Source organism: Heteronotia binoei, chromosome 1 (genome assembly GCF_032191835.1).
Source record: "Heteronotia binoei isolate CCM8104 ecotype False Entrance Well chromosome 1, APGP_CSIRO_Hbin_v1, whole genome shotgun sequence".
NCBI lineage: Eukaryota > Metazoa > Chordata > Lepidosauria > Squamata > Gekkonidae > Heteronotia > Heteronotia binoei.
In genome coordinates, this window is record NC_083223.1 from 105,993,818 (window position 1) to 106,018,958 (window position 25,141).

The window sequence follows — 25,141 nt, forward strand, 5'->3', positions numbered from 1 at the left end:
TATAAAAAAAGCTAACATAAAAATGAGAAATGTGTTACATTTTTCTAAGTTTGATTTTTTTTTTTAAAAAAGTAAAAGATTAAAGGCAAATTTGAGAAACAATAAGAGGAAATTTCTTTTTTCCCTCCAGTTTTGATAATTTTTGTTCTAATTGTGGCCATTTGAAATTTATGGATTTGAGTTCATGGCCAGCATGCTGTAGCAGGAGCTGGATTTTTTAAAAAGGCTAAATCTTATAATTGTGGAGGGAAAAGTTTAAAATGTCATCATACCTCCTCTGAGCTGGGATGTCCATGACCTTTTTTCTTAAAATAGCAAAATAATGTAGCATAAATAATTTGGAATTGTGGAGCAGAATTTGCAAGTTGGAGAGTTCAAGGCTGGTCCAGCATCTGAGTGACTCTAAAGGCTGCTTTTGGTCCCAAATTGTCTAAAGGTAACCCATGCAGCTTCTGCTTGGTAGGCAACCTAGTAAGGTTGCCAGATCTCTGGAGATTTAAGTGTCAAGCCAGGAGAAGGTGGGCTTTAAGGATGGGTAGACCTCAGTGGAGGTATAATGCCATTGATTCCACCTTCCAAAGCAGCCATTTTTTCCAGCGCAACTGACTTTGGTAGTCTGGAGATCAGTTGAACTTCCAGGAGATCTCTTGGCTCCACTTGGAGTTTGACAACCCTACATCGTGGAAACAGCACAGAGGCCAGTTAGGTGACAAAATGTGCTAAATGGCCTTGGAAGTGCTGAAAGAGCTGTAACTTCATATCACAGGATGAAAGAAAATCTACATTCTTATCTGAATAATAAGAGAACTGAATTCCATGCATAATTCTTTTTTGTATTCAATTTACAGCCTCTCATTCAAAACTAGTTAAAAATCCTTTTAAGGAAAAGCGAAAATTTTAAAAGAAAAATTTTGTTCAAAGTGTCATTTTATTTGTTGCTAAACTAGGTGGACACTCTCATCATGATGTATAAAACCCACTGTCAGTGTGTCCTTGACAATGCCATTAATGGAAACTTTGAAGAGGTAAGACACCTTGAAACACATACTCATTTCTTTGCTTCTATAAAAGCACAGCTGTCACAGTGTTCAGAGGTGTGCTCTACTTGCTTTTCCATAGATCCAACATTTCCTGCTGCATTTTTGGCAAGGAATGCCTGATCACCTTCTTCCTCTGCTTGAAAATCCCATTATCATCGACATCTTCTGTGTTTGTGATTCAATATTGTACAAGGTATGTTTCATCCTTATGGATGCCAGCCTGCAGATGGGACCTGGGGGGATCCTGCTGAATTACAACTCATCTCCAGACTACAGAGATAGGGTTGCCAGGTTCAACTCAGGAAATATCTGGGGATTTTGGAGATGGAGCCAGGAGACCCGGGGGTGGAGGGAGGAGCAAAGTTGTGACAAGTACGATTGAACTCCAAAGGGACTTCCAGCCATCACATTTAAAGGGACCGCACTCCTTTTAAATGCCTTCCCTTCATTAGAAATAATGGAGGATAGGAGCACCTTCACAGAACTGGACTCCCTGGTCCAATCTTTTTGAAACTTGGGTGGGGGGGTATTTAGGAAAGTCACAAGATGCTATGCTGAAATTTTGGTGCTTCTAACTTAAAAAGAGCCCCCCCCCCCCCGAGCCCCAGATACCTGCAGATCAGTTTCCATTATACCCTATGAGAACCAATCTCCATAGGTTATAATGGACTGCCCAGTGGACATTTCCTCCCCCTGCCTGCTTTCTGATAACCCTGAAGGGGGGGAGGGCCTCCAAACTGGGAGATCCCTAACCCCCAATTTAGGATTGGCAACCCTATAACAGAGATCAGTTCCTCTGGAGAAAATGGATGCTTTGGAGGGTTGACTCCATGGCATTGTATTCCACTGAGGTCCCTGTCTTCTCCAGGCTTCATCCCTAAACCTCCAGGAGATTCCCAACATGAATCTGACAACCCTACCCCCATCCCCTGCCAGTTGCTAGGGGGACCTGGCAAACCTGCCCTGGATGCATGCTGGAGATCCCTTCAGATACTCTGTTTCTGGTCTATATCATTTATTTATTTATTTTATTCGGCTTATATCCTGCCCTCCTCACCGAAGCAGGCTCATGTCAACTGCAGAGAGTGGGGACTCTGCACATAACAGATTCACTGCATATAGAAAGCTGGTATGTCAGGAAGAAGGTTAGTCTAGAAAACTCTTTTCTTATTTGCATCTAATTTTCCATGTGGAGGGAATTTTTGTCCAGAGAAGCATTCAGTCTTGTAAGGGCTGTCCTGTAAAACAGTCCAGTGAACTCAGTACATGCTTATTATTTTATTATTATTACTTATTAGATTTAATGGATTGCCCCATCTTGGCTGAGGCCAGGCTCTGGGCAACGTACAATAAAAATACATTGATTTAAAACATTAAAACTCTCTAAATAAGATGTTACATCTTATGGACTCCCCAGTGGCTTCTTATCAAATTCTACTGTTCCATCTTGGTGGGGAGGGGATAGCCCAGAAGGTGGCAGAGTAAGGTGCCAGTTTGGCAACCATTGCTGTCCTTACTTGAAGATTTCAAAAGATTCTGCAGGGCCCTGGTGTCAGCTGGCAGAGAGTTCCATCAGGTCAGGGCTAGGACTGAAAAAGCCCTGGCACTCGTTGAGGACAGCCAGACCTCTTTAGGCTGGGGATCACCAATAAGTTGTTAACCTGCAGAGCATAACACTCTTCCAGGGATATAGCAGAGGAGGCAGTCCTGTAGATATGTTGGCCCCATACAGCCCAGAGTCTTAAAGGTCATAACCAAAACCAGGCCCGTAGCTATGAGGGGGCCTGTGGGGCACAGCCCCCTGACTGCTAGGCAGGGGGGAGGGGCTGACTTGAGGCCCCTAACCAGCCTCCATTGCCTTGGCTGCATACTTCTCCATTCTGCCATCATCATACACCGTGTTGCTTCTGCTTGCTTAGGGGACGTGATCATACACAGTTGCTTCTGCTTGCTTAGGGGCTAGAAGAATTCTCTGACCCCTCAGCAAGCAGAAACAAGGGGGCACTTTCAGCCCAGGACTGAAAGTTAGACTCCAAGTTGCTTCTGCTTCCTTAGGGGCTGGAAGAAATCTCTGACCCCTCAGCAAGCAGAAACAAGGGGACACTTTCAGCGCCCAGGACTGAAAGTTAAGCTCCATGTTGCTTCTGCTTCCTTAGGCGGCTGGAAAAAATCTTTGACCCCTCAGCAAGCAGAAACAAGGGGGCACTTTCAGCACCCAGGACTGAAAGTTAAGCTCTGCATTGGGCTGACGTTGGACTAGAGGGCGCCTGCAAGAAGAGGCCATTCTGGCCCTCAAGTGGGGCAGCAGGGGTAGGGAGCAGATGACTCAATTGCAGGCTTTCTCTGCCAGACAATGCAGGGTAGGATAGGCTGGAGGTTCTGGCTGCAGTCCAGGGCTGGAGATCAGTGGAGGGGTGATGCTCACCTGCAGGGGTTTTCTGGCCTGGTCTCGCTGGCCACCCGAGCGAGGGTGGGAGCTGTGCTTGGGCAGCCTCGGCTTGCCCTCCGACAGGAAGAAATCCGAATTGGAGGTCTTGTAGCTCCAGAAGTCAGCTGCAACTTGGTGGCGCCTTCCACTCCCCCCCCCTTGTCCCGCCAGACTTGCCTAGCTGAATCATGCTACAGGTAAGGGCAGGAGACCATGCAGCACATATCTAAACCTCTGAGTGGCTCCCCACCAGAGCTGCAGGAAGAGGGGTGGAAAGGGATCACCTTGGGGCAACTGTGGGGAGGGGGGAGGCTGTATGGCAGCAAGCTGGCAGCTTTCCTCCTCAGCAGTGGTTGGAGAGAAGACCGTGGAGGTTGAGGCCACTATGTGCCCCCTGAAAAAAATCAAATCCTGGCTACAGGGCTGACCAAAACCTTGAATCTGACTCAGTACTCAACCAGAAGCCAATGTAGCTGGTGCAGCACAGGTTGAATATGTGCTGTCTGTGGCGTTCCTGGCAGGAGTCACACCGCCGTATTCTGGACCTGTTGGAGTTTCCAGGTCAGACTCAGGAATAGGCCAGTGTAAAGAAAGTTACAATAGTCTAGTTTGGAAGTGACCGTTGCATGAATTACTGTAGCCAGGTCTGAGTGGGACAAGAGGGGAGCCACTTGCTGGACTTGTGGAGATGGTAGAATTACACCTTGGCAATATGTGTGACTTGGGCCTCGATAGAGATGGAGGTATCCACTCCCAAACTCTTCATGGACTTCATCAGTGTTGTCAGGACCTTGAGTCAAGGAATAACACAGTCTAATAATTCAGTAGTTTATTCCAGGTATCATAAGGCGGTATACTAACTTTGCTAAGACTGACGTCTTAGCTCAGTGACTCTTTATTTAACTCCTCGACCCAACTGTTATAATTCAAGTGCAGGGCCAGTGCTAGGCTTTCTGGCACCCTAGGCAAATCACCCACTAGCGCCCCCCCCCCCCAATTATTAAAAAATATAGGGAAAATGAAGAGCACCAAACTTGAAACTTTTCACATTTTTAATTTTAATTTTTTAAAATTTTTTTGAGAATAAGTGCTTGCTGGCCATACCAGGAAAGAGGGTGGCAGGATAGGATGAGGTGGGAGACCAAATTGCACATTGGGGAAGCGGGGGGTGGCTTGGCTTTGTTGAGGGCAGCTTGGTGATGGGAGAAGACAAGGTGACAGTGGTCAGGAGCCAGAGTAATGTGTCTGGGAGGGGGCACCACTGGGTGGCGCCCTAGGTGACTGCCTACTTTGCCTACTCCCACGCACTGGCCCTGTTCAAGTGCAAAGCATAGCAAAGCAACTGCAACTTTTGGCGGGACCCACTCCCCCCCAAGTCTTAGGTCCAGGTGGTTATCTGTGCTTTGTTAGCAACTGACCTTGGTCAGTAGAAATAGCTTCAATAATAAATTCCTCAGATAAGCATGCAGAGAGCAAGATGAGCTAAGCAGGAATGCATTCAGCTAAATGATAATGTTACAGCAAAGAACTATGGCAAGAGGGATATAGAGAGGATAACTCTTGACAAGTGTAAGGGATGCCCTGTCAAGGGTTGGTAATCTAAACTCCAGCCCCAATCCCCCTAGCCACAGAACCTCTGTCTTTGATGGGTCCAGCTTCAGTCTGCTCTTTCTTAGCCAGCCTACCACAGCCTGCAATCCCTCGGCCAGGGAATCTGCTTTGCATGTGCATAGCCATGAGTAGGAGGGAAGGCTCATGTCCCACATTAATATGTTTTTATTTTTACTGACAGATGAAGAAGTGAGCAGTGACTCACAAAAGTTCATCTCCTACCACAAATGTTGTTAGTTTTTAAGGTGCTACTGGACTCTTCTTTATTTTTACTGAGTTTGGAGGAAGCTGGAGATAGGTACCATGAGATACTTCCTTAGGACCTGGAAAGGAGAAAAGTGAATAGGCTCCATTATATTACTTGTTCAAAAGTGTTAACATTAGAGACACACCCATTTTTCTACTCCTTTATTCAAGGTCCTTACAGATATACTTATTCCTGCAACTATGCAAGAAATGCCAGAAAGGTAAGTGATTATTTACATATGATGATTGAAATATAAAGACGAGCACTGTGTTAACTGATAGCTAAACCCCCTAATCTCTGTCATTTATTTTTATTTTAAAATGCTAATTTTCTAATGTTTTCAGATTTGTCTGATAGCAGCTGCCCAGCTTCCAGTTTGACTGGGCCACAAAATTATGTTTGGTTACAATTTATATTGTGGGCATTGCATGAGATGGTTAAATATTTCTGTAATGGAAGGTTTAAATTTGGGAGTATAACTTTCGATTGTTAGTGAATCACAGGCAAATAAAGTTTTGTTTTTGCTCTGCGAGACATTTAATTTTAATTTTTTGTAATGTTCTTTTTTTAAAACACAGTTCAGCAACAGCAATCCAACAGACAGGTGCTCTTCAACATATCACGTCAAGATTTCAGGGAGGGCAAGCTTTTTGCTATCCTGAATTTTCAGGAATGTTATTACCAGTACAGGGTTCTGTTTTGGGTCCTTTTTTGGATTTGGGAATTTTGGGACATTATTTTTGCCTTTGTCTCATATTTCTACCCCAACAGAAAGATGACCAGGGGCAGAGGGAGACAGAAAGGGAAAGTGCATTTTGGCAAACAGCTATTTGGTCCATATGTTCTCTTAAAAAATTTAAAAGGCCATTGTTTTCTATTAGAAGACATGGTCTTTGGACTCCAGAGACCAGATCGACAGTGCCCCCCACCCCCACCCCCCGCCAGCTGTCAGTGCATGTGCACTTTTCTTTTTAAAAGGTAATTATTTTCTATTGGGATAGATCTGGCTTCTGGAGTTCAGAGGCAAACTCTTCACATAAAAGATAAGGACTCTTAAAAATTCAAAGGGTGCAGCATTTTGTTGGGGTAGGGATCCAAAACAGCAAATTTGGGTTTTAGTTCAGATTTGGGTATACACAAATGCATACCTCTACAGTCCAATTCTGGAGCACAAAAAAGTGCTGTCTGTTGAGTTGTTCTTGTTGCTGGATCACTTTTTGAGCCTTCAGGGCGGTGTACTAGCTGCCGTTTGTTACAATGGTACCCACAGCACCAAACAAACTGTTAGTAATCTTGATAATTCTGACTCTCAGTAAAGGAGAGGGGGGGCTGCTTCCCTTGCAATCAGGCAGTAGCCCCTATCTAAATGTACACAACTCTGAGCGCAAGATCTTGGTTCAGAATGATTGCCTATAGATTGCTTTTCTCTGGTTTTGGTCATCTTGTATGGCCAAAAGGTTAATTCCCATTCTCTGTTTTAACCCTGGCTTACTGTGATATTAATACCACAACTGAATAGTATAGCATAGTAACACTAACCTGCACTATGCAACAGAGTTTATGTGTTACCTCCTGGAACCTGTGTTGTTTCTGCTGGCTCAGGCAAGGCATGGACAAGGTTGACAGTGAATAGGCATTGCAGCATTTCTCAGCACCTCAGGTGCCCTTTCTGATGCATCAAAAAGGCCACAGAGTTGGGTGGGTACTGTTCCTGTCCTCATCAGCCCATCAGCTCCATAGCTAGGTCAGCAATGGCAGCTGAAGGAGGGAAAACCTGAATATGAGTTTCATTTCTCCTCATTCTTTTCACCCCATTTAACACAGTTTACGGTAATCTCTTAAAACCAGGCAGTCAGAAACCAAAATAACTAATATTTGCTTTCTACTTGTTTTTGTTTACCAAAATTAATAGGACTTATACATTCTGTGTTTTCATTAATGAATAAGCTAATGCACATCTCTGCATAAACACCACTGGTTGTAATAGTTGCCACGTGTGTGTGGGTGGGTGGGGATCCATTCCTTTCTGCCTGTCTTATAAACTTGCAACATGCACTTGTTCTTGTATTCTGGACATATGGCTTGTTAGTTCTACCAAGCAGTGGAGTTTTATCAACTATTGCTTTATCAACTATATGGATCAGGCTATTCCAACATTTTTGTTTTTCTATGCCAGATCACATTTCAGTTCATGAACAGATTCTGATAGGATTCTCCTCCTCCCCTTTTCATTGCAGTTTATTGGCAGATATAAGAAATTTTGCAAAAAATTGGGAGCACTGGATTTTTTCATCATTGGAAAATCTGCCAGAAGACCTTACAACAAAAAAATTGCTGATAGCACGAAGATTTGTGTCTTCTCTGAAGCGTCAAACATCCTTCCTGCACTTAGCCCAGGTAGGATAAGAGTCTAGAATAGAGACCATGACACAGAATGTACAGTGTTAATATCCAGAAAGCTGGTAAAATTGTTCTCACAGAAGCGAACATTCCTAGGTTATACTCAAGGGCAGTCAATGATTCTGGGGTCCTAGGAAAAGAAAAAAGGATGAAACCCCTGAATCACTTGAATGTAGCAGGTGGGTCAGTTTTTGGGCTACCTTTCCAGCCTTTTGGCACAGAGAATGATGCTATTAACAAATTACATGTTTCTTTCTAAGAGATGAGCCATTTGTTTTTTGCACTCTGTAAGAATTCTTGGGTGCATCCGAGTGGCCAGACCAGGGGATTTATTAATTTTCAGTTTGTCTGTTAGACTTAGAACTTTTCTGGACACCTCGTTTTGGCATAATTCACACATCTTGCTTTGGGCGGGAATATGAACCCAATATTCCACGTCTGTGGGTTTGTTGAAATCAAATGGGAAAATATCTGTTTGCCACAGGATCTCCATGGGCCAGTTGTACCATTGCAGGATGTGCTTGAAAGCCACCTGCCCCATTGCCCAACTCAATGCCTTGCCTCTCCCTGCCACTACCACCAGCTGCTGTCTTGCAATAGAACAGTTGGAGGCCAGAGGCTTCCCCAACCAACTACCTCATTTTGCCTTGCCTGTCCCTAGCACCAACAAGGAACCAGCTAGTCACCTATAGGTCACAACTGAGCTGAAGTCCTGTTCACCTAGTTTTGCTGAAGTTCTGCTCATGCCTCTCCTCGGCTTCTGCTTTGATATCATTTGTTTTTTAAAAGATCTTTTTACATGATCTCACCAGCCAATGATCGTGTAGCCAGCAGTCCATCATATCCCCCATAGCTAATCTGATTTGAATATGTGATGACATTTTTGCAAGTTTACTGGAAATATTGCCGGGCACAGGCAGTGGATTTGTCTCATGAAACCCATGACCCACTTTGTCTCTATACCACTTTATCATCATTAATATTGATGTAGGGCCAAAAAATATGTAATTCTGCTTTAAAAATGCATTCTTAAAGCTTAAAGAAAAATAACAATTGTGAATGTTCCTGATAACCACCAAAAGTGCCAATTTTGCACGTATTTCCTGTTGCCTATTCACAGATTGCCCGACCAGCTCTTTTTGATCAACATATAGTGAATGCAATGGTTGCAGATATTGAGCAGGTAGATTTGCACAGCATTGGATCTCAGGCACTTCTCTCGGTCTCAGGAAGCATGGACACTGATGGAGAGGGCTACATTGAATGTAAGTTTCTGGTCAAATTATAAAATAGTGCTATGCCCCCATACAAGTGACATTTTCCTATGTGACCCTACAAAGCACCTCTCTCATACTTTTCCTGTCCTATAATCATAGAATCATAGAGTTGGAAGGTACTTCCAAGGTCATCTAGTCCAACCCCTTGCACAGTGCAGGAACTTCACAAATACCTCCTGCCCCATGCATCCCCAGTGACCCCTGCTTCATGCCCAGAAGATGGCAAAAACCTCCAGGATCCCATGACAAATTGACTGAAGAAAAATTACTGACTGACTCCAAAGTGGCAATCAGCATTTCCCTGGGCATGTAAGATAGGGCCACAAGAACTAAGCACTAATGCAACCCTTCCTGCCTTCCTGCTCATGATCTGCCTAATTCACAAAATCAGCATTGCTGTCAGATGGCATTCTAGCCTCTGTTTAAAAACCTCCAACAAAGGAGAGCCCTCCACCTCCTGAGGAAGCCTGTTCCACTGAGGAACTACCCTGTCAGGAAGTTCTTCCTCATGTTTAGCTGGAAACTTGTTTGATTTAATTTCAACCTGTTGGTTCAGGTCCTACCTTCTGGGGCCACAGAAAACAATTCTGCACCTTCCTCTATATGACAGCCCTTCAAGTACTTGAAGATGGTGATTATATCACCTCTCAGTTGTCTCCTCTCCAGGCTAAACATGCCCAGCTCCTTCAACCTTTCCTCACAGGGTCTCCAGACCACTCACCATCTTCATTGCCTTCCTCTGGACGCATTCCAACTTGTCTATATCCTTCTTGAATTGGAGGTTTCATCCTGTATGGATGCTAGTAAAAATTCAGAAGAAAAAAGTTGAACGCACTCACTAGCTAATATAGGAAATATTTTGTGATTTAAACCACTGACTTAAGCCTCACTTGGGAAAATGGACCTTATGCTATATTTATTGTAGACAGCTAAAACTCCAGACAAGCAGGAGCTTTTTCAGTTTACTACAGGGTTGGGAACAGCCCTATAAATCGATAGTGCAGTCTCATTTGGAATACTGTGTACTATTCTGGTCACCACACCTCAAAAAGGATATTATAGCATTGGAAAAAGTGCAGCAAAGGGCAGCTAGAATGATTAAAGGTTTGGAACACTTTCCCTATGAAGAAAGGTTAAAACGCTTGGGGCTCTTTAGCTTGGAGAAACGTCAACTGCGGGGTTTACAAGATTATGCATGGGATGGAGAAAGTGGAGAAAGAAGTACTTTTCTCCCTTTCTCACAATACAAGAACTCGTGGGCATTTGATGAAATTGCTGAACAGTCGGGTTAAAACGGATAAAAAGAAGTACTTCTTCACCCAAAGGGTGATTAACATGTGGAATTCACTGCCACAGGAGGTGGTGGCGGCTACAAGCATAGCCAGCTTCAAGAGGGGGTTAGATAAAAATATGGAGCAGAGGTCCATCAGTGGCTATTAGCCACAGTATGTATATATATGTCTGTGTGTGTGTGTGTATATATATATATATAATTTTTTGGCCACTGTGTGACACAGAGTGTTGGACTGGATGGGCCATTGGCCTGATCCAACATGGCTTCTCTTATGTTCTTATGTTCTATACACATTTCTTCACTGCATGTCCAACACTGTTCCTGGCCTAGATTCAAGGTTGCAGTATCGGCTTTTATGGAGCTAGATAAGGGCTTTGGAGAAAGAGAGCTTTGGATCAGAGCATGAGAGTTATTTTTTAACTATATTTTTATTTAGTTTAACATAACATATAATTAGCACAATAACATTAAAAAAAAATCAGTCAGTGGACCTCCTGATGGCACCTGGTTTTTTGGCCACTGTGTGACAGAGTGTTGGACTGGATGAGCCATTGGCCATCTCTTATGTTCTTATTAAAATTGAATGATGGGTGGAAATACAAATTAATAGTGGGAGAGTTATACACAAACCCAAAGAATACGCAATAATATCTTATTTCAAATAAGGATAATTGTCTTTGCTAAATTAGATAGCCACAATGGATTATCTAAGATATATATGTAATATAGGGAAACCAAACTGAATCAAAGTTAAATGTATATGAATCTGTTTCTGATTCATGAATATTAGAAGCTATTTTTGCCATCATACAAAATTCAGTTGTTTTTTGCAACCATTCAGTACATGGTTATTTTCCCATCACCTAGCAATAACAGATTTTGCAGCTGAACATAACATTGGTGTTAATTCTCTACTGACAGATGCTATCTCTGTCTTATCCCAGCAATTTAATAAAATCGTCAGCTGAGAATGGTATGGTGTAGGATGTTATTTGATCTTAGATTTTTCTCCAGAAGTCTTCTATATATTTGCATGACCACCAGCAATGACAGTAAGTGCCAATTGCACCACAGTTCTTCCAACAATAAGGAGAAAGTGATGGGTACATATAGCTTAATATATGCGGTTTTAGATACCATCTGAATAAACATTTATAAGATTGGGTATGAATAGTTACTGTTTTGGATTTTAAAGCTGGTGAATTCCATTATTGAGATACTTATGCCGTGAAGTTTGTTGTTAGTTTTAGATAGCAATAAGGGCATGTGATTTATTGATGAAATTTTAGACTGTGTACAAATATTTGAAGACAAATATCTGAAATATTAATATTTTAGACTTCTGGTGAAATAATTTCTACATTGTTGATACTGAATGTCTCCCTGATGCTTACTGTTGGTTTGGCTAATGTCCTTGTGTTTGGCTAGAATGTTTTGCTCTATATGTTGTAGAGCAAGTAAATCACCGCATTTGGATTACTGAGGATAATAGTTTCTAAATTATTCTTCATTTTTAAAAAGTCACAGCTGAAAAAACGTATTTGCATTTTTAGTGCAACTTTTTTTCTTGTTCTTTTCTTGTTTCTTGTTCTTCCTGCTGTTCTGCTTGCATAGGTTTATCATTACTATGAGATAGGCAAAGATTGATTAATGTACAGAAGAAGTGTGAAAGTTACATAATTCTAAAGGGTGTGTGAAACTTCATCCTTGAATGCTGAGATGGATTGCTCTGAGGTCTCTCTAAGTCAGGGTAATTAGCCCAAGACATCTCAAGAGCAGAGCACAGCTAAACTCCCAAAGATTTATATATTTTTTTAATTCTAAATTGCCTGAAATCACCATAAGGGGGTATGCCCAAGGAGCAGCTGAAGCTACCTTGTCTGGACATCATGCACCTAAAGGTAAGCCCCTTTGAATCCGAATTCTTTCTATGGAAGAATTAAAGCATGTGCTGAAATCTCTCCCATTGAAATCTGCCCTGGTTGCATGTAACATGCAGTTAGGCAACAAAGGCACCTAAACTGGCATACTCCTAATGATGATTGTCCCAATTGTAATCACTTATGCTGGGAAAGGTATGTGTGTATTCACCCCTCTCCCTCTAAAGTTGTTGTTCTGCTAGAACATGGAGCAGAACCAATGTTAAAGGTAGATGACATGTACCTAGTGAATTGAATGTGAAAGAACACATACCCCAGTACTATTTTATTACACAATATATACATCTGTTGGCTTGATGAGTTTAAGGAAGCTTTTGTAAGGTGCTGTCTTTTCATTTCCCCCCCACTGTTCTAATTCTGCCTTTTCCTTTCCATGCTACAAAGCTATCAGTGCTTGGTGAGTGACTTTCTCTCCTATTCAGAGTAGAATGCAATGGCATGTTTTCCTTTTTACATGGTAGATGACTCTATTACAGTGTTCCAAGAACTGAAGGATCTTTTAAAGAAGAATGCCACTGTGGAGTCATTTATTGAATGGCTGGATACTGTGGTTGAGCAAAGAGTTATCAAGGTAAGCATAAACAGTTCTATCCTTCTTTGCACACAGAAACACAACCAGTGCCATTTCCTAGGCCAATGGGAAGTATGTGTGAATAGTCTACCTGTGGCTCTTTCCCATTTCATCAACATCTTTTCTGCCTATCGGTTTTGTAAAACTGCTTAAACTGATTTGCTTGCTTAATTCACATATGCTTCTCAGTGGCATGAGTGTGTAAAGGGGAAAGAAAGCCTCAGCTACTGTTTGGGGAGGTCTGGTATATTACCTTAATACAAGGTTTTGTCTGCATTCTGAAGAACATACAGAATTTCTAGAAAAAGCAAAGACTGCAGGAATCATTTCCCTTTATTGAAATAATTGTATATCTTCTTTTCCCCCAGTGGAACATGTGAAATAGTTTAGGCTGTGTGTTTAAAACAATGCATTAAATAATGTTAAAAGGCAGCAGCAAAACTAAATTAAGAACCATATTGTAGGGCAAAGGTTTGTTAGTGAGTCAGTATTGTATACATATTTGTGCATTATCTCCATCCATTGTATAGATTAAACTCCTCAAGTGTATACTTTTATATAAACAAGCACTCACCTGTATCAGGAATAAAAATCCATCTTTGGATCTACATCAAGCTGTCTCCTCATCATTTCACAATTCAGAGGATATTCACATTCACAGTTTCAAGTGCAAATTGAAGTCACAAAGGCTGAATGCAGATGACCTATTTGGGCTGACACAGGAACTCCCCATAGCCAGATTTAAATTATGCATTCAAACCTGGGTCCTGCCTTGCCTTAAAAAGGTACCACTTTCTAAGTGGTAGTAAATCTCCGAAGCACTTCCCAGTTGCCTTTCCTAGCTGTCTGAATGGCCAGGAAGTGCCATTCCATCCACTTAAGCGGTCTGATCACTCCTCTGGAGTGTGCACAGCCTGTCTCTTTCTGGCAGTGGGGTGTGCGATGTCTGACCACCTTGGGGTTCCTCAGACTATGCCAGCTTTTTTTCTGAGCTAGGAGGCTGCCGCCCCAAGCTGCCCATCTGTACTCAGCCAAAGATTTATGAACTGAAACATAGGTAACTGAACTACCACAACTTAAAATAGGTTTCTCAAAACTGTTGAGCTAACCTTGGATAATAGCTATTAACCTGAGGAAGTGGGGGAAGGACCCAATTGTCTACCTACCATTCACATCTGTTACAGAACATTGTTCTAGGGCAAACAGGTATAGTTTCCAGTGCTTTCCTCCCACGTCTGGAAAAAAATGCTGAACAATTTACTATATGAGTCAAGATTAGCTGAGTAAGTGGTAATGATTTACAGAACACGTAATCCTTCCATTGCTCTCTACCTTCTGTTCACTTAAAAGTGCAGGGCCACTCTGTCATACCAAATGCCTTTTTTTTCTGTTTGAGAAAGTGGAAGCTTATAATGTTACCACAAGTTGGTGAGCCCTGGTAGGGAAACTAATTTTAGGACGTCATCTGACATGATACACAAACAAGTAAAAGGACAGAATGCATGTTCTGATGAGGTATAGAGGCTTATATTTTTAAAAAAGTGATCAGATTCATTGTTGAGTAGCATCATGGGAAATAATAATAATTAGTAGTAGTAGTAGTAAGCTACAGCATGGTGTAACTGTTAAAGTGTCAGACTAGGATCTGGGAGATACAAGTTTGAATCCCCCCTCTAAGACAGAAGCTTGCTGGGTGGCCTTGGCCAGTCAAACTCTCTTAGCTTAACTGAGCTCACAGGATTGTTGTGAGGATAAAACAGAGGACAGGAAAAGCCATAAACGTTGCATTTGAAACCTATTGGGTTTCCATTGGGGAAAAAGATGAGATATAAATGAAGTAAATGAGTGTGTATGACATGCCCTCAAGTCACAGCTGATTTATGGCAACCCCAACAAGGGGCTTTCAAGGAAGTGATAAGCAGAGGTGGTTTGCCATTGCCTTCCTTGGCAGTCTTCCTTGGTGGTGTTTCATCCAAGTACTGACCCTGCTTAGCTTCCAAGATCTGACAGGATCAGGCTATACCATGCTGCCTTCCCTCCAAACAAATAACACTATAGAGGTACCTAAATTAAAGACGCTGTGCTATACCATAGTTTATAGTCAAAATCCCTCATCAAATTTACCTCTTTACAAATAGCTACAAATATCCCGTGCTGGAATTGGCAACTGTATTCAGGGGTGGCCAACGGTAGCTCTCCAGATGTTTTTTGCCTACAACTCCCATCAGCCCCAGCCAGCATGGCCAATGGCTGGGGCTGATGGGAGTTGAAGGCAAAAAACATCTGGAGAGCTACCACTGGCCACCCCTGGTATACATTACTGTTCAGCAGTTCAAGAAAAGGCTCTGTTTAACAGGATGCCTCTAAAAATGAGCATATTTAAAAAAAATACTTTCTTGGACAGACACAGATTACCTTCAGTCACATAGTGAAAATACCTGTACTGTAATGGTGGCTGCTGCCAAAGCAACATTTTAAAATCTGCACCATCATATCTCCAGCTGCCACTCAGAGGCTTTACTGAGCAAAAGCCCCACCTAGCCCCTCCCACTTTCTTAAAACACTTTGTGAGCACCAGGATAGGTGCTGCTGGGCGCCATGTAGTGTAGACTTTGCTCTGTGCCACTGTATGTAGCTTGTCTTCCCTGTTGCTGCAGGTAGGATCCTATTATGTAAGTTTTGCTTTGCTTCACTTCTGTTTTCCAGTTGGATCTTGATTTTTACAATCCAAATCCTATTGCATTGCTTATTGAATATCCTGTCCTGTTGATTGTACTCACTTTGTGTAATCTGCCTTGAGTCTCAGTGAGAAAGGCAGACTATGAAGAACATTCAAAAATTAAAATATCAATGGTTTTCAGGGATCAAAATGTCATAGAAGAGTTCTTCAAAACATCACCAGAAACAGGTGCTATTATGAAAAGCTCTGTGGGAGAGCAAGAGCTTCCAGAATGCCCCAAACTAGTCTGCACTTTATATTTTGATAATAAAGATTGTCTTGTAAGAGAATTCAGATGTTCATAATCACCGGGTCATTATCAGATGGTGAAGATCTTTATTCCTCTAACAATGGTATTTGCAAACTCTTTAATGATGTATGCAGATTTTCTAAGCTCTAAGTGGGGACTGGGAGTCTCCTGAGATTGCAGCTGATCTCCAGATGGCAGACATCCTTTGCCTTGGAGGAAACAGCAGCTTCAGAGGGCAGCTCCTATGGCATCACAATCCTGCTGAGCACCCCCCCCCCCACACACACATCTGCCTTCCCCAGACACCACCGCTCAGTCTCCTGAAATTTCCCAAGCTGGAGTTGGCAGCCCTCGATGTTTGTAATTCAGACCTGCTTTTTATAGAGGATGAAGCCTTTGTGAGCTAACTTGAGCAAATATCTGAAGAAGCATATAAAAGTTTAAACAAAGTGGTAGTTAAAGTCCCCCAAAACTTTACTGGCACATTTAGCAGAAGAAAACAGAATTTGTTTTTAATTACACTATTTAAATTCTGGTTGCGGCTAATCTGAAAGCCAATTTACACAGTTTTTGTAAACCTAGTATTTAAAAATCAAAATGTATTTATAATGAAGTGGGAGTGGCTTGGTTATGCTGAATATTATTTTGAATGCGTGTGAAAACCTTAATACAGTAGTTTTAACAGTTGTTTGCAAAATCATGGTCAGTTAATGCTCCTAGTTTATGATAAAGCAGGCAGTCTTCAAGCAAGCTCACTGTAAGGAAGAGAACTGGTTCTCAAAAACACAATCCAGCGTTAGGTAATTTGGCAGTCTTTCTGTTACATGTGGGTTCTGCTAAACTTTTAAACCCTTTTTTCCTGTCTCTCCCCCTGCCCCCTTTTAGGCCAGCAAGCAGAATGGTCGATCATTAAAGAAGAGAGCTCAAGATTTCCTTCTCAAGTGGAGCTTTTTTGGAGCACGAGTAATGCATAATCTCACCTTGAACAATGCATCAAGTTTTGGTATTTGATTTATACTAAAACTCTCTTTTCTGTTGTGACAGTGTCTAACCAGATCCCCTACCAGATGAAAATGTGACATTAGTTAAGTTTTTCACTTTCACAGAAGTTATCTTTCAAGACTCAGAATTGTTAATGTTTATGTAATTAAAAAGATGGAAGTAGTATGGTAATTAAAAAAAATCATTTGGCATTGGTTACCACACTCCCAGATAATGTGTCCCACCCAATGATTTTTTCTTTAAACTGGACAATAAAATAAAAATAAATAAATAGGAGTATCTGAATGAGAGTAGTAGGGTTGCCAGGTCCTTCTGAGACCTCTTGCAACCTGCAGGGGATGGGGGAGGGAAGGGACTAAAGAGAGAGGAAGGTCCAGGACTTGTTGCTGGCATCACACAGTAAATGATATCATCACACCAGCAATGTCCAGTTGATGCTCTAGTATTTGGGCAAAAACTCTATGGTAAAGCCAGCTTCTACCTTAGAGTTTTTGCCCAAATACCAGAGCATTGCCTGGATGTCACTGGTGTGATGATGTCATTTCCTGTGCAACACCAGCAATTAGGCCTGAGCCTTTCTCCTTCTCCAGATAAGTTCCCCCACCAGCCAGGTGATTGCCAGCTGGGGAGCAAGGCCTGTCAGGAGGAACCCCTGCCTCCACCAGGGGGGCGGGTCTGGCAGCTTTAAAGAGTAGGGTTTTTTTTTCTTTTTAGCTAAATAAATACTACTAATATTATACCATACAAATGTCAAAAAAAATTGACCAGAATAATTCTGAGATGGGAGCTACAAAGACATTATTCTTACATATAAAATGTGAGAATAACTGGGTGGATGCAGCCATCTTTTGGCTCAATTTCAGCAGATTTCCCCCTTATTATCACCCCACATTACTTTTGTCCAAAGTGGTCTCATGATTCCCAGCACAGCCTTTTTAGTGGTCGAAGGGGACTCCTCAGCCTTTTTCATTATTGGAAAAGGTAGTTGGATGATCCAGCTAATAATAGCAAGCACCTGGTTCTGAGCTTCACAGTAAAATGGCAAAGCTAAAGCCCACATTTCTTGTCCTTCTCTTTTGTCCTTTTTTCTAAGTTGTTAGGTAACTTCATCCTTGAATTGAGATAGGAAGAAAGGGGTTACTAGGCCTTAGAAGCCCTAGCACAATTGATGTCCTGCAGGGATGAAGATGTGGATGCCTTTTCCTACCCTCGCACCCTCCAGAGCAGAAGCAGGCATGTAATAGCTGAATAGACTGAAAGAAAGTTGCAAGAGTGGAGCTTCCATTCTGAGCTGAGAGACTGAGAAATCCCTCCCATGAAAATAAAGGAGAAAATATAAAGAGAACTCTGCTTCCTTTTTTTTCCATTTTGCTTCTCCGAATTAATCTTCATCAGTCAGGAAATGGAGAGAGAAGGCTGCAAAATGGTTCAGGCTGCTGCTTATCTCTTTGAAACAGAGTCCTCTTCAATACATAGGGTTCACCATCTTCCATCAGCCAATATTTATTTATTTAAGCCTTTATATCCTGACTTTCTTTGTGGTTTAAGTGGCTTACAATATGTTAGCTGCAATTAGCTTTTTATTCTCTTCCTTATTTTCCTGCAATGACAAATATAATGAAGATGTGAAGCTGCCTTATATCAAATCGAACCTTTGATCTGGCAAATCAGTATTGTCTACTCAGACTAGCAGCAGCTTTCCAGAGTCTCAGCAGAGGTGCTTCTCATCACCTACTGCTAGATCCTTTAAGTGGAGGTGCCAGGGATTGAACCAGGATCTTCTGCATGCCAAGCAGATGCTCTACCACCAAGTCACAGCTGCTTCCCTAATAGCTGTTGCCTGCCTGTTTGGACCCGGCTTCTTTGCCCTGCATTACACACCAAAGCCAGACTCCATACACATATACACATACCTGGATAAAAATATTGAAGTAATTTTCCCAATTGTGAGCTTTTATGCTTCATAAGTCTATGTTATTTAAGCCCATGCCTCAGAACAGGAATCAGCTTCCATCCAGTTTTAACAGCTAGTTTTTAATATTGTATTGTTTTGATTGTAAGCTGTTTTTGAGCAGGACTTAGAAGGGATGGCATAGAAATATCCTTTTAAAACTAATGGCTCACCTTTTTGGTGCATGGAGGGACACTTTTGTGCCAGACTACTTCTAAAAAACAAAAAAGCCAGTGTAACTCTGCCATTGCCACTTTTACCACCTTGCAGACAACAGGCCTTTCCCTTTAATGATGGGAAGCAAGGCCCTAACTTTGCAGACAGCTTTATATTGCTTAACTTCCTTGTGGCTCTTTTAAAATAATACTTTGTCAGATGATTTCTAAAATCAAAAGTGAACTCTAGAGAAGGGGCACAAACTGGGACAATGGTTGTTTGTTTTGGTTCATGGTTTGTTCTGTCACCAAATTCATTACATGTTGATTTGTGTGGGTTTTTTTCAGTTTCCCAAACCATTCATGGTTTATTGGTTCATTTGGTTCAGGAAGGGGTAGAACAGCCCTCAAGTGGGCTAGAGAAGCCAAACTTGAAGCAAACTCTTTAGTGGATTCTCCTATACTTGCTCTCCAAGTTTTGTGAGAATTTGATTTCAAGAAGCCAAGTTGCAGCCCCCCAAAGCAGGTGCCCCTACATAGTTTGGGAGGTGGTAGAATCCCCACCCCCAAATGGGCTAAAGACACAAAACTGGCAGCAAACTCTTCTGCTGTACCTGCTCTCCAAGTTTGGTTGGAATTGGATTCCAGGGAACCAAGTAACAGCCCCCCTAAGCAAGTGCCCCCAGCACAGCTGGCTTTGGTAAACTGATAGAAATCAAACATTAAAACAAAAGCTCATAATTTAATAATAAAGATGATGCAGCCCAGTCAAGGACAATGTCTCCAGGACTGGCTCAGCAAGTCAGTTTTGAAAGCCAAAAAATAAAACAGCCACACTGGCATGAGCAGAATAACAACCTCCAGCAGAATCACTAAATTTTTTTAAAAGGAGGAAAAACGAAAGCTACACATATGAACCTCTGTAGCTCAGGTCCCTGAAAACCACAGCAGCACAAGGAAGTTGGTTTGTTCTTTGTGATTTTTTTTTTTTAAAAAATCAAAGCCCATCAAAACAATAAATTAGGATTTGAAATAAAATTGTAGAAATAAGGTAAGAAAGAGAGGGGGTCCCTGAAACCAACAGGGTACAAACAAGTGGGTTCTGTGAATAAGCAAACCCCAGCAATAACAAATAAGTTTGGGGGAAATGAACAAAAAAAACCCCAACACAAACAGCTTCCCTTGGGGTTAAGGTCCCTTAAACTGCAAAAGAGCAATTGGCAACACCTTCCAAGCTGGAAGAGGTGTTTAACATAAGAACATAAGGGAAGCCATGTTAGATCAGGCCAATGGCCCATCCAGTCCAACACTCTGTGTCACACAGTGGCAAAAAAAATTATATATATACACACACACTGTGGCTAATAGCCACTGATGGACCTCTGCTCCATATTTTTATCTAAACCCCTCTTGAAGGTGGCTATGTTGTGGCCGCCACCACCTCCTGTGGCAGTGAATTCCACATGTTAATCACCCTTTGGGTGAAGAAGTACTTCCTTTTATCCATTTTAACCTGTCTGCTCAGCAATTTCATCGAATGCCCACTGTCCCACAATGTGGAGCTGGAGGACAAAAGGGCTGAGAACAGACAGGCATTCTGGGGCGGCTGGGAGGCATCCTGAATCGGGACGGCTCAAAAAGAGCCATCCTGGAACCTCCAGACAGTCCCCAGCGATGCAGCTCCATCCCGTCCATGAGGCGGCTGGGTGCCTCCACACCGGAAAGCGCCCTAGAAGCCGGATTTCCCCTTGTGGGGCAAGTGCTCATGTGCACCAGCGCACCAGCACTCTGATTGGTTTCCTTTAAAAACAAAAAAACAGAACAGCTTGGGGCAGCTTGGCAGCTCCAGACTGCCAAGTTGCCTCGCTTGCGCCCTTCCCCGTCCAGACAGCGGGGAGGTGACTGACAGCCAGCTCAAATATTTGCTACCACTTTGGAAGTGGTAGCTTTTTGAGCCAGTCAAAAGAGCCTGGAGGACGGGGTGAGGACAGGAGGAGGATGGCTGGCAGATGTTGCCGTCTGCCCAGATTTTTTGGGTCGACTTCAGAGGCATCTCTGAGTCAACCCAAAGTGCCGGTCTGTAAGCAACCAAGGAGTCCCTAAACTCTAGCACCCAGTGACAGCCAAATCAACAAGCACACGAGTGACTAACTCATGCAGAAGCTGCTTTTAAAGTGAAAGCAGGTGACAAAGGGGGTGGCAATAAATACCGTTTGCTCCCATAGAGCAGAATAGAAGTTCTGTGATAGGCTCTCAGAGCTGCCAATTAAGCTACGAACAAATGCTGTGGTTGTTTCTAGGGCTCCCAGAAGTCCACCTCCAGCATTGCCTAGGAATTGATTGCATTAGCAGCAGGCTGTCTGGAAAAACGAACTGATAATGAACCAAATAAACTGCCTAGGAAAACAGCTGGTTCTCTTTCCAGTTTGTGCCCAACACAATGAAACAAACTGGTATGGAATGAACCACAAATCAGCCATTTTGAGAATGGATCATAATTTGCGGTTCTTTTCATGCCCATGCCTAGTGAACACCCTGATTGGGACCCTCTTCTCCCAACCTGAAAGATATTTCTCCTTATTTCAAATATGTGGTCATGTTAATTCAGTGGTGAAAATACTCATATGGTCAGAGTTTATGGTATTATTTATTTAGAAGATGTTAATGTTGCCTGTCCAGGAATGTGCCTGAGGCAGCATACAAAATAAAAATAATAAAAACATAATTAAAAACCAGCCTGGCATAAAAAACATGGACCATAAAAACAGACCACTGAAAGCTTAAAATAACAGTTTCCAGAGCTAAAGCATGTTTTAAAAATAAACCTGGTTGAATGGAAACTGTTTGGCTTGGCACCTAAACAAAAGCAAGCAGGAGCTCAAAGGGAGGGGCATTCTAAAAGTGAGGAGCCGTTACTGAAAAAGCCCTGCCTCTGATTGCTATTTGCCTCACCTCTGAAGGTGGGGGCATGGAGACCAGGGCTTTTGAGGCAGATCATAACTGTGGGGAGCTAGACAATTACATTTTCAGGATTAATCCATGGCATTGAAATACATTTGAATGCTGCTGTACCCTGGATCAAATGAATCTATTATATTTGTCTGTGTGGAAGAAATAATTTGTTTCCAATTTAGGGAAGAAGTAATTTGAGTTTTTTCCATAAAATAATGTTTTCTTTAAAAAAGAAGCAGAAAGTGCACATATTCATGAGCTTTCTGATACTTTAAAAGTTTCCCTGTGTTCTGTTTTCTTTTGCAATTATACATATTCCCCAAGTGACAGGGAGGCACCTACAATCCTTGGGTACAGTAGATATGTCTCCTCAAATCTGTGGACAAAAAGCATCTTAGGTGCTGGAGGAGGCAAAGAATAGCAAAGAGTGATATTCCAACCACTTCCTTGTCTGTCAGTTGCTGCCTTCACCACTATCAGTCTAGAGATGCGGCTGTCCAGGAAGTTCTCTTAGGTGGTGAGAGAAAAAGAAGGAGGAGAGCAGAAGAAGAGGAGGATCATATTCTTGTGGATTTCATTGGGAATAATAAACAAATGAAACCATTAAAATGAACAAAAGAAAAGCAAAATAAAATAAATAAATCACACAGCCCTAACAAAGTAGAAATGTTCCTCATGTTGATTGGACATGCAGAGAACAGGTGATGGGAAGACTAGATAGTAGGGACTGGGGAAATGATGTCACTGATAGGGGATCTATCATATACTGGATGCTTGCTGCAGCTTGGATGCTAATGGGGAACAGGCTTCACCCCCTCCCTTCCAAATAGCATCATGGCACCCTCTTACACTGTCTGGCTTTCCTGAAATCTTCCAAAACCTGCTTTCTACAATCTTTTCAGAAAGATCATAGCAAAGCTAGTGTCTTGAAGAGGGGCAAAGCTAGTGTCACCAGTGTCTTGATGGGGGGCAGTGCTGCCGCAGGAGGGCTAGGGTAGGGAAAATAGAAGGACATCTACTATGTGACAGCTTCTGTGTTTAATCACTACCTACAGTGGCAGCAAGAAAACCCTGGGGACTCACTCCGCCCCCACAGCCACCATGTAACTCTAGAGCTCCAGCAGGTTTAGAAACCTGCAAACAGGTCTCATTTTAAAATGTGTGTGTGTGTTTCTGTTGTTTGTGTGCCTTTAAAGTTGAGAAGGAAACAGGAAGCACTTCATGGAGAAGGGTCAGCAGCAGCTTCCGTTTGTTTTGCTTTCGTTTTCAGAGCAAGTAACCAGACCCAGTAAGTGTGTGTGTGTGTGAGAGAGAGGGGGGGGGAGGGTTGCCAATCCCCAGGTGGGGGCAGGGGATTTCCCAGTTTGGAGGCCCTCCCCCTGCTTTGGAAAGCAGGGGGGGGAGGGAAATGTCTACTGGGCACTCTATTATTCTCCATGGAGAACGATTCCCATAGGAAATAATGGAAAATTGATCCACGGATGTCTGGATGGCTTTGGGGGGGGTGTTCTTTGAGGTAGAGGCACCAAATTTGCAGCATAGCATCTGATGCCTTTCCTCAAAACACCCTCCAAGTTTCAAAAGGATTGGACCGGGGGGGGGCAATTCTATGAGCCCCCAAAGAAGGTGCCCCTATCCTTCATTATTTCTAATAGCGGGAAGGCATTGAAAAGGTGTGCAGTCCCTTCAGTATGATGGCCAGAACTCCCTTTGGAGTTCAATTGTACTTGTTCCAACCTTGCTCGTGGCTCCGCCCCCAATTTCTCCTGGCTCCACCTCCAAAGTCCCCAGATATTTCTTGAATTGGACTTGGCAACCCTAGGACTCACAGCTATACATCATTTAAATATTATGCAGATCCTTCTATTGGGAAGATGATTTAAAAAAAATACAACACCAGTGAGAAAAGTCAGCAGTCACTTTTAATGTAGGGTGCTATATCAGAAATTGATGATAATGTAATTTCTTTCTCTCTTACTTTTATTCCCCAGATGTAGTCAAATCTCCACCAACCACTTTCTGGTTCTTTTGTTTCAGGGGAACTGGAATACAGCAAACCCAGACTCCTTCTGGTAGAGTTCAGCCTTATCTGACTCTAATGTATGCCCACTTCAAGTATAAAGTGTGTCTCACTTTCATCAGCATTGTACTTTGATGTCATTAGTGGCCAAATAACCTACAGGACAGTAAACACACGGAGATAGGTGGGCCACTGCAATGTAAGATTAGAGCAAGAAGTTAAGCACTGTTCCTTGTTGGTCTTAGCAGGTCATTTAAAGTCCAACAATTATTTGTTTGTTTCACTTGCTTCTTCTCAAGTGTTGAGAGATGGTCATCAAGATAAGTTCATGACATGCATACACCTTTCTCCCCTTGCAAGGTTCATTTCATCTGATTCGCATGCTTTTAGACGAATACATCTTGCTGGCCATGGAGACCCAGTTCAACAATGACAAAGAACAAGAACTCCAGAATCTACTGGACAAGTATATGAAGAACCTTGGTAACTGGAAGGGGTAGTTCTGAATAATCAACAATGTACATGCTTAAGTTTAAATATAACAAATGGAAAGCTTTTCAATACTTAAATGCTTTGGGGGATTTATTATTTGTTTTCTAGGGCTCACATGATGATTTATTTATTTAAATTTCTCAAACATCCCATCATAAAATCTCAGGGTACATAATAGTTAACTAATATCTAATTGGTAGAACTACCAACTCATCCTCAGCCATCAAAGGCCAATCCAATCCAAAAGGCTTTCTGTACTTACAAATGATGCTCAGGTTCTGGCTGAGATACTTCTGAAAACACCTTTTGACATGCCCTTGGCTGAGTAGACAGGATGTCACAGATATAACACTAACTCTAGAAGTCACCATGAGATGCTTAGAAATCCCAACAGAATAGAGAAGGCAATCTCTGGGTGTTTTTACATTCAGTTTGATCCAGAATTTTAGAGTCTTCAAATCGCCTGCCACTGTTCCGCTTTAATTATTTTCCTTTTACATTTAAGCGTTTCAATTTTAGGGGGGAGGGCGGCGGGTGTATCTGCTCAGACAGCAACCGGAATATCAGTGCTTAGTTAAATGTATACGATTGTTTGGAAATCGTGTCAACACTGCAAAAACAATACAAATTTAAATTACTAGATGAGGCAAGCAATGATATGTAAAAATTTCAAGTGCTGTCAGCTCCTGAGGACTGGAAGGTAGCAAATGTCACCCCCATCTTTAAAAAAGGTTCCAGAGGAGATCCGGGAAACTACAGGCCAGTCAGTCTGACTTCAATACCGGGAAAGTT

The 25,141-nt window shown here is 42.3% G+C and overlaps 1 protein-coding gene across 1 annotated transcript in view; it reads left to right on the plus strand.

Moving 5' to 3' along the window:
• Positions 1 to 25,141, plus strand: part of RFX6 (regulatory factor X6) — a 57,851-nt gene that overhangs the window by 21,473 nt on the left and 11,237 nt on the right. Inside the window, exons 8-15 of the mRNA XM_060236117.1 lie at positions 948 to 1,025; positions 1,120 to 1,233; positions 5,497 to 5,546; positions 7,564 to 7,723; positions 8,847 to 8,991; positions 12,699 to 12,808; positions 16,663 to 16,780; positions 24,218 to 24,340. Of these exons, the coding sequence (XP_060092100.1) occupies positions 948 to 1,025; positions 1,120 to 1,233; positions 5,497 to 5,546; positions 7,564 to 7,723; positions 8,847 to 8,991; positions 12,699 to 12,808; positions 16,663 to 16,780; positions 24,218 to 24,340 (898 nt within the window). The remainder of the gene's footprint in view (positions 1 to 947; positions 1,026 to 1,119; positions 1,234 to 5,496; positions 5,547 to 7,563; positions 7,724 to 8,846; positions 8,992 to 12,698; positions 12,809 to 16,662; positions 16,781 to 24,217; positions 24,341 to 25,141) is intronic.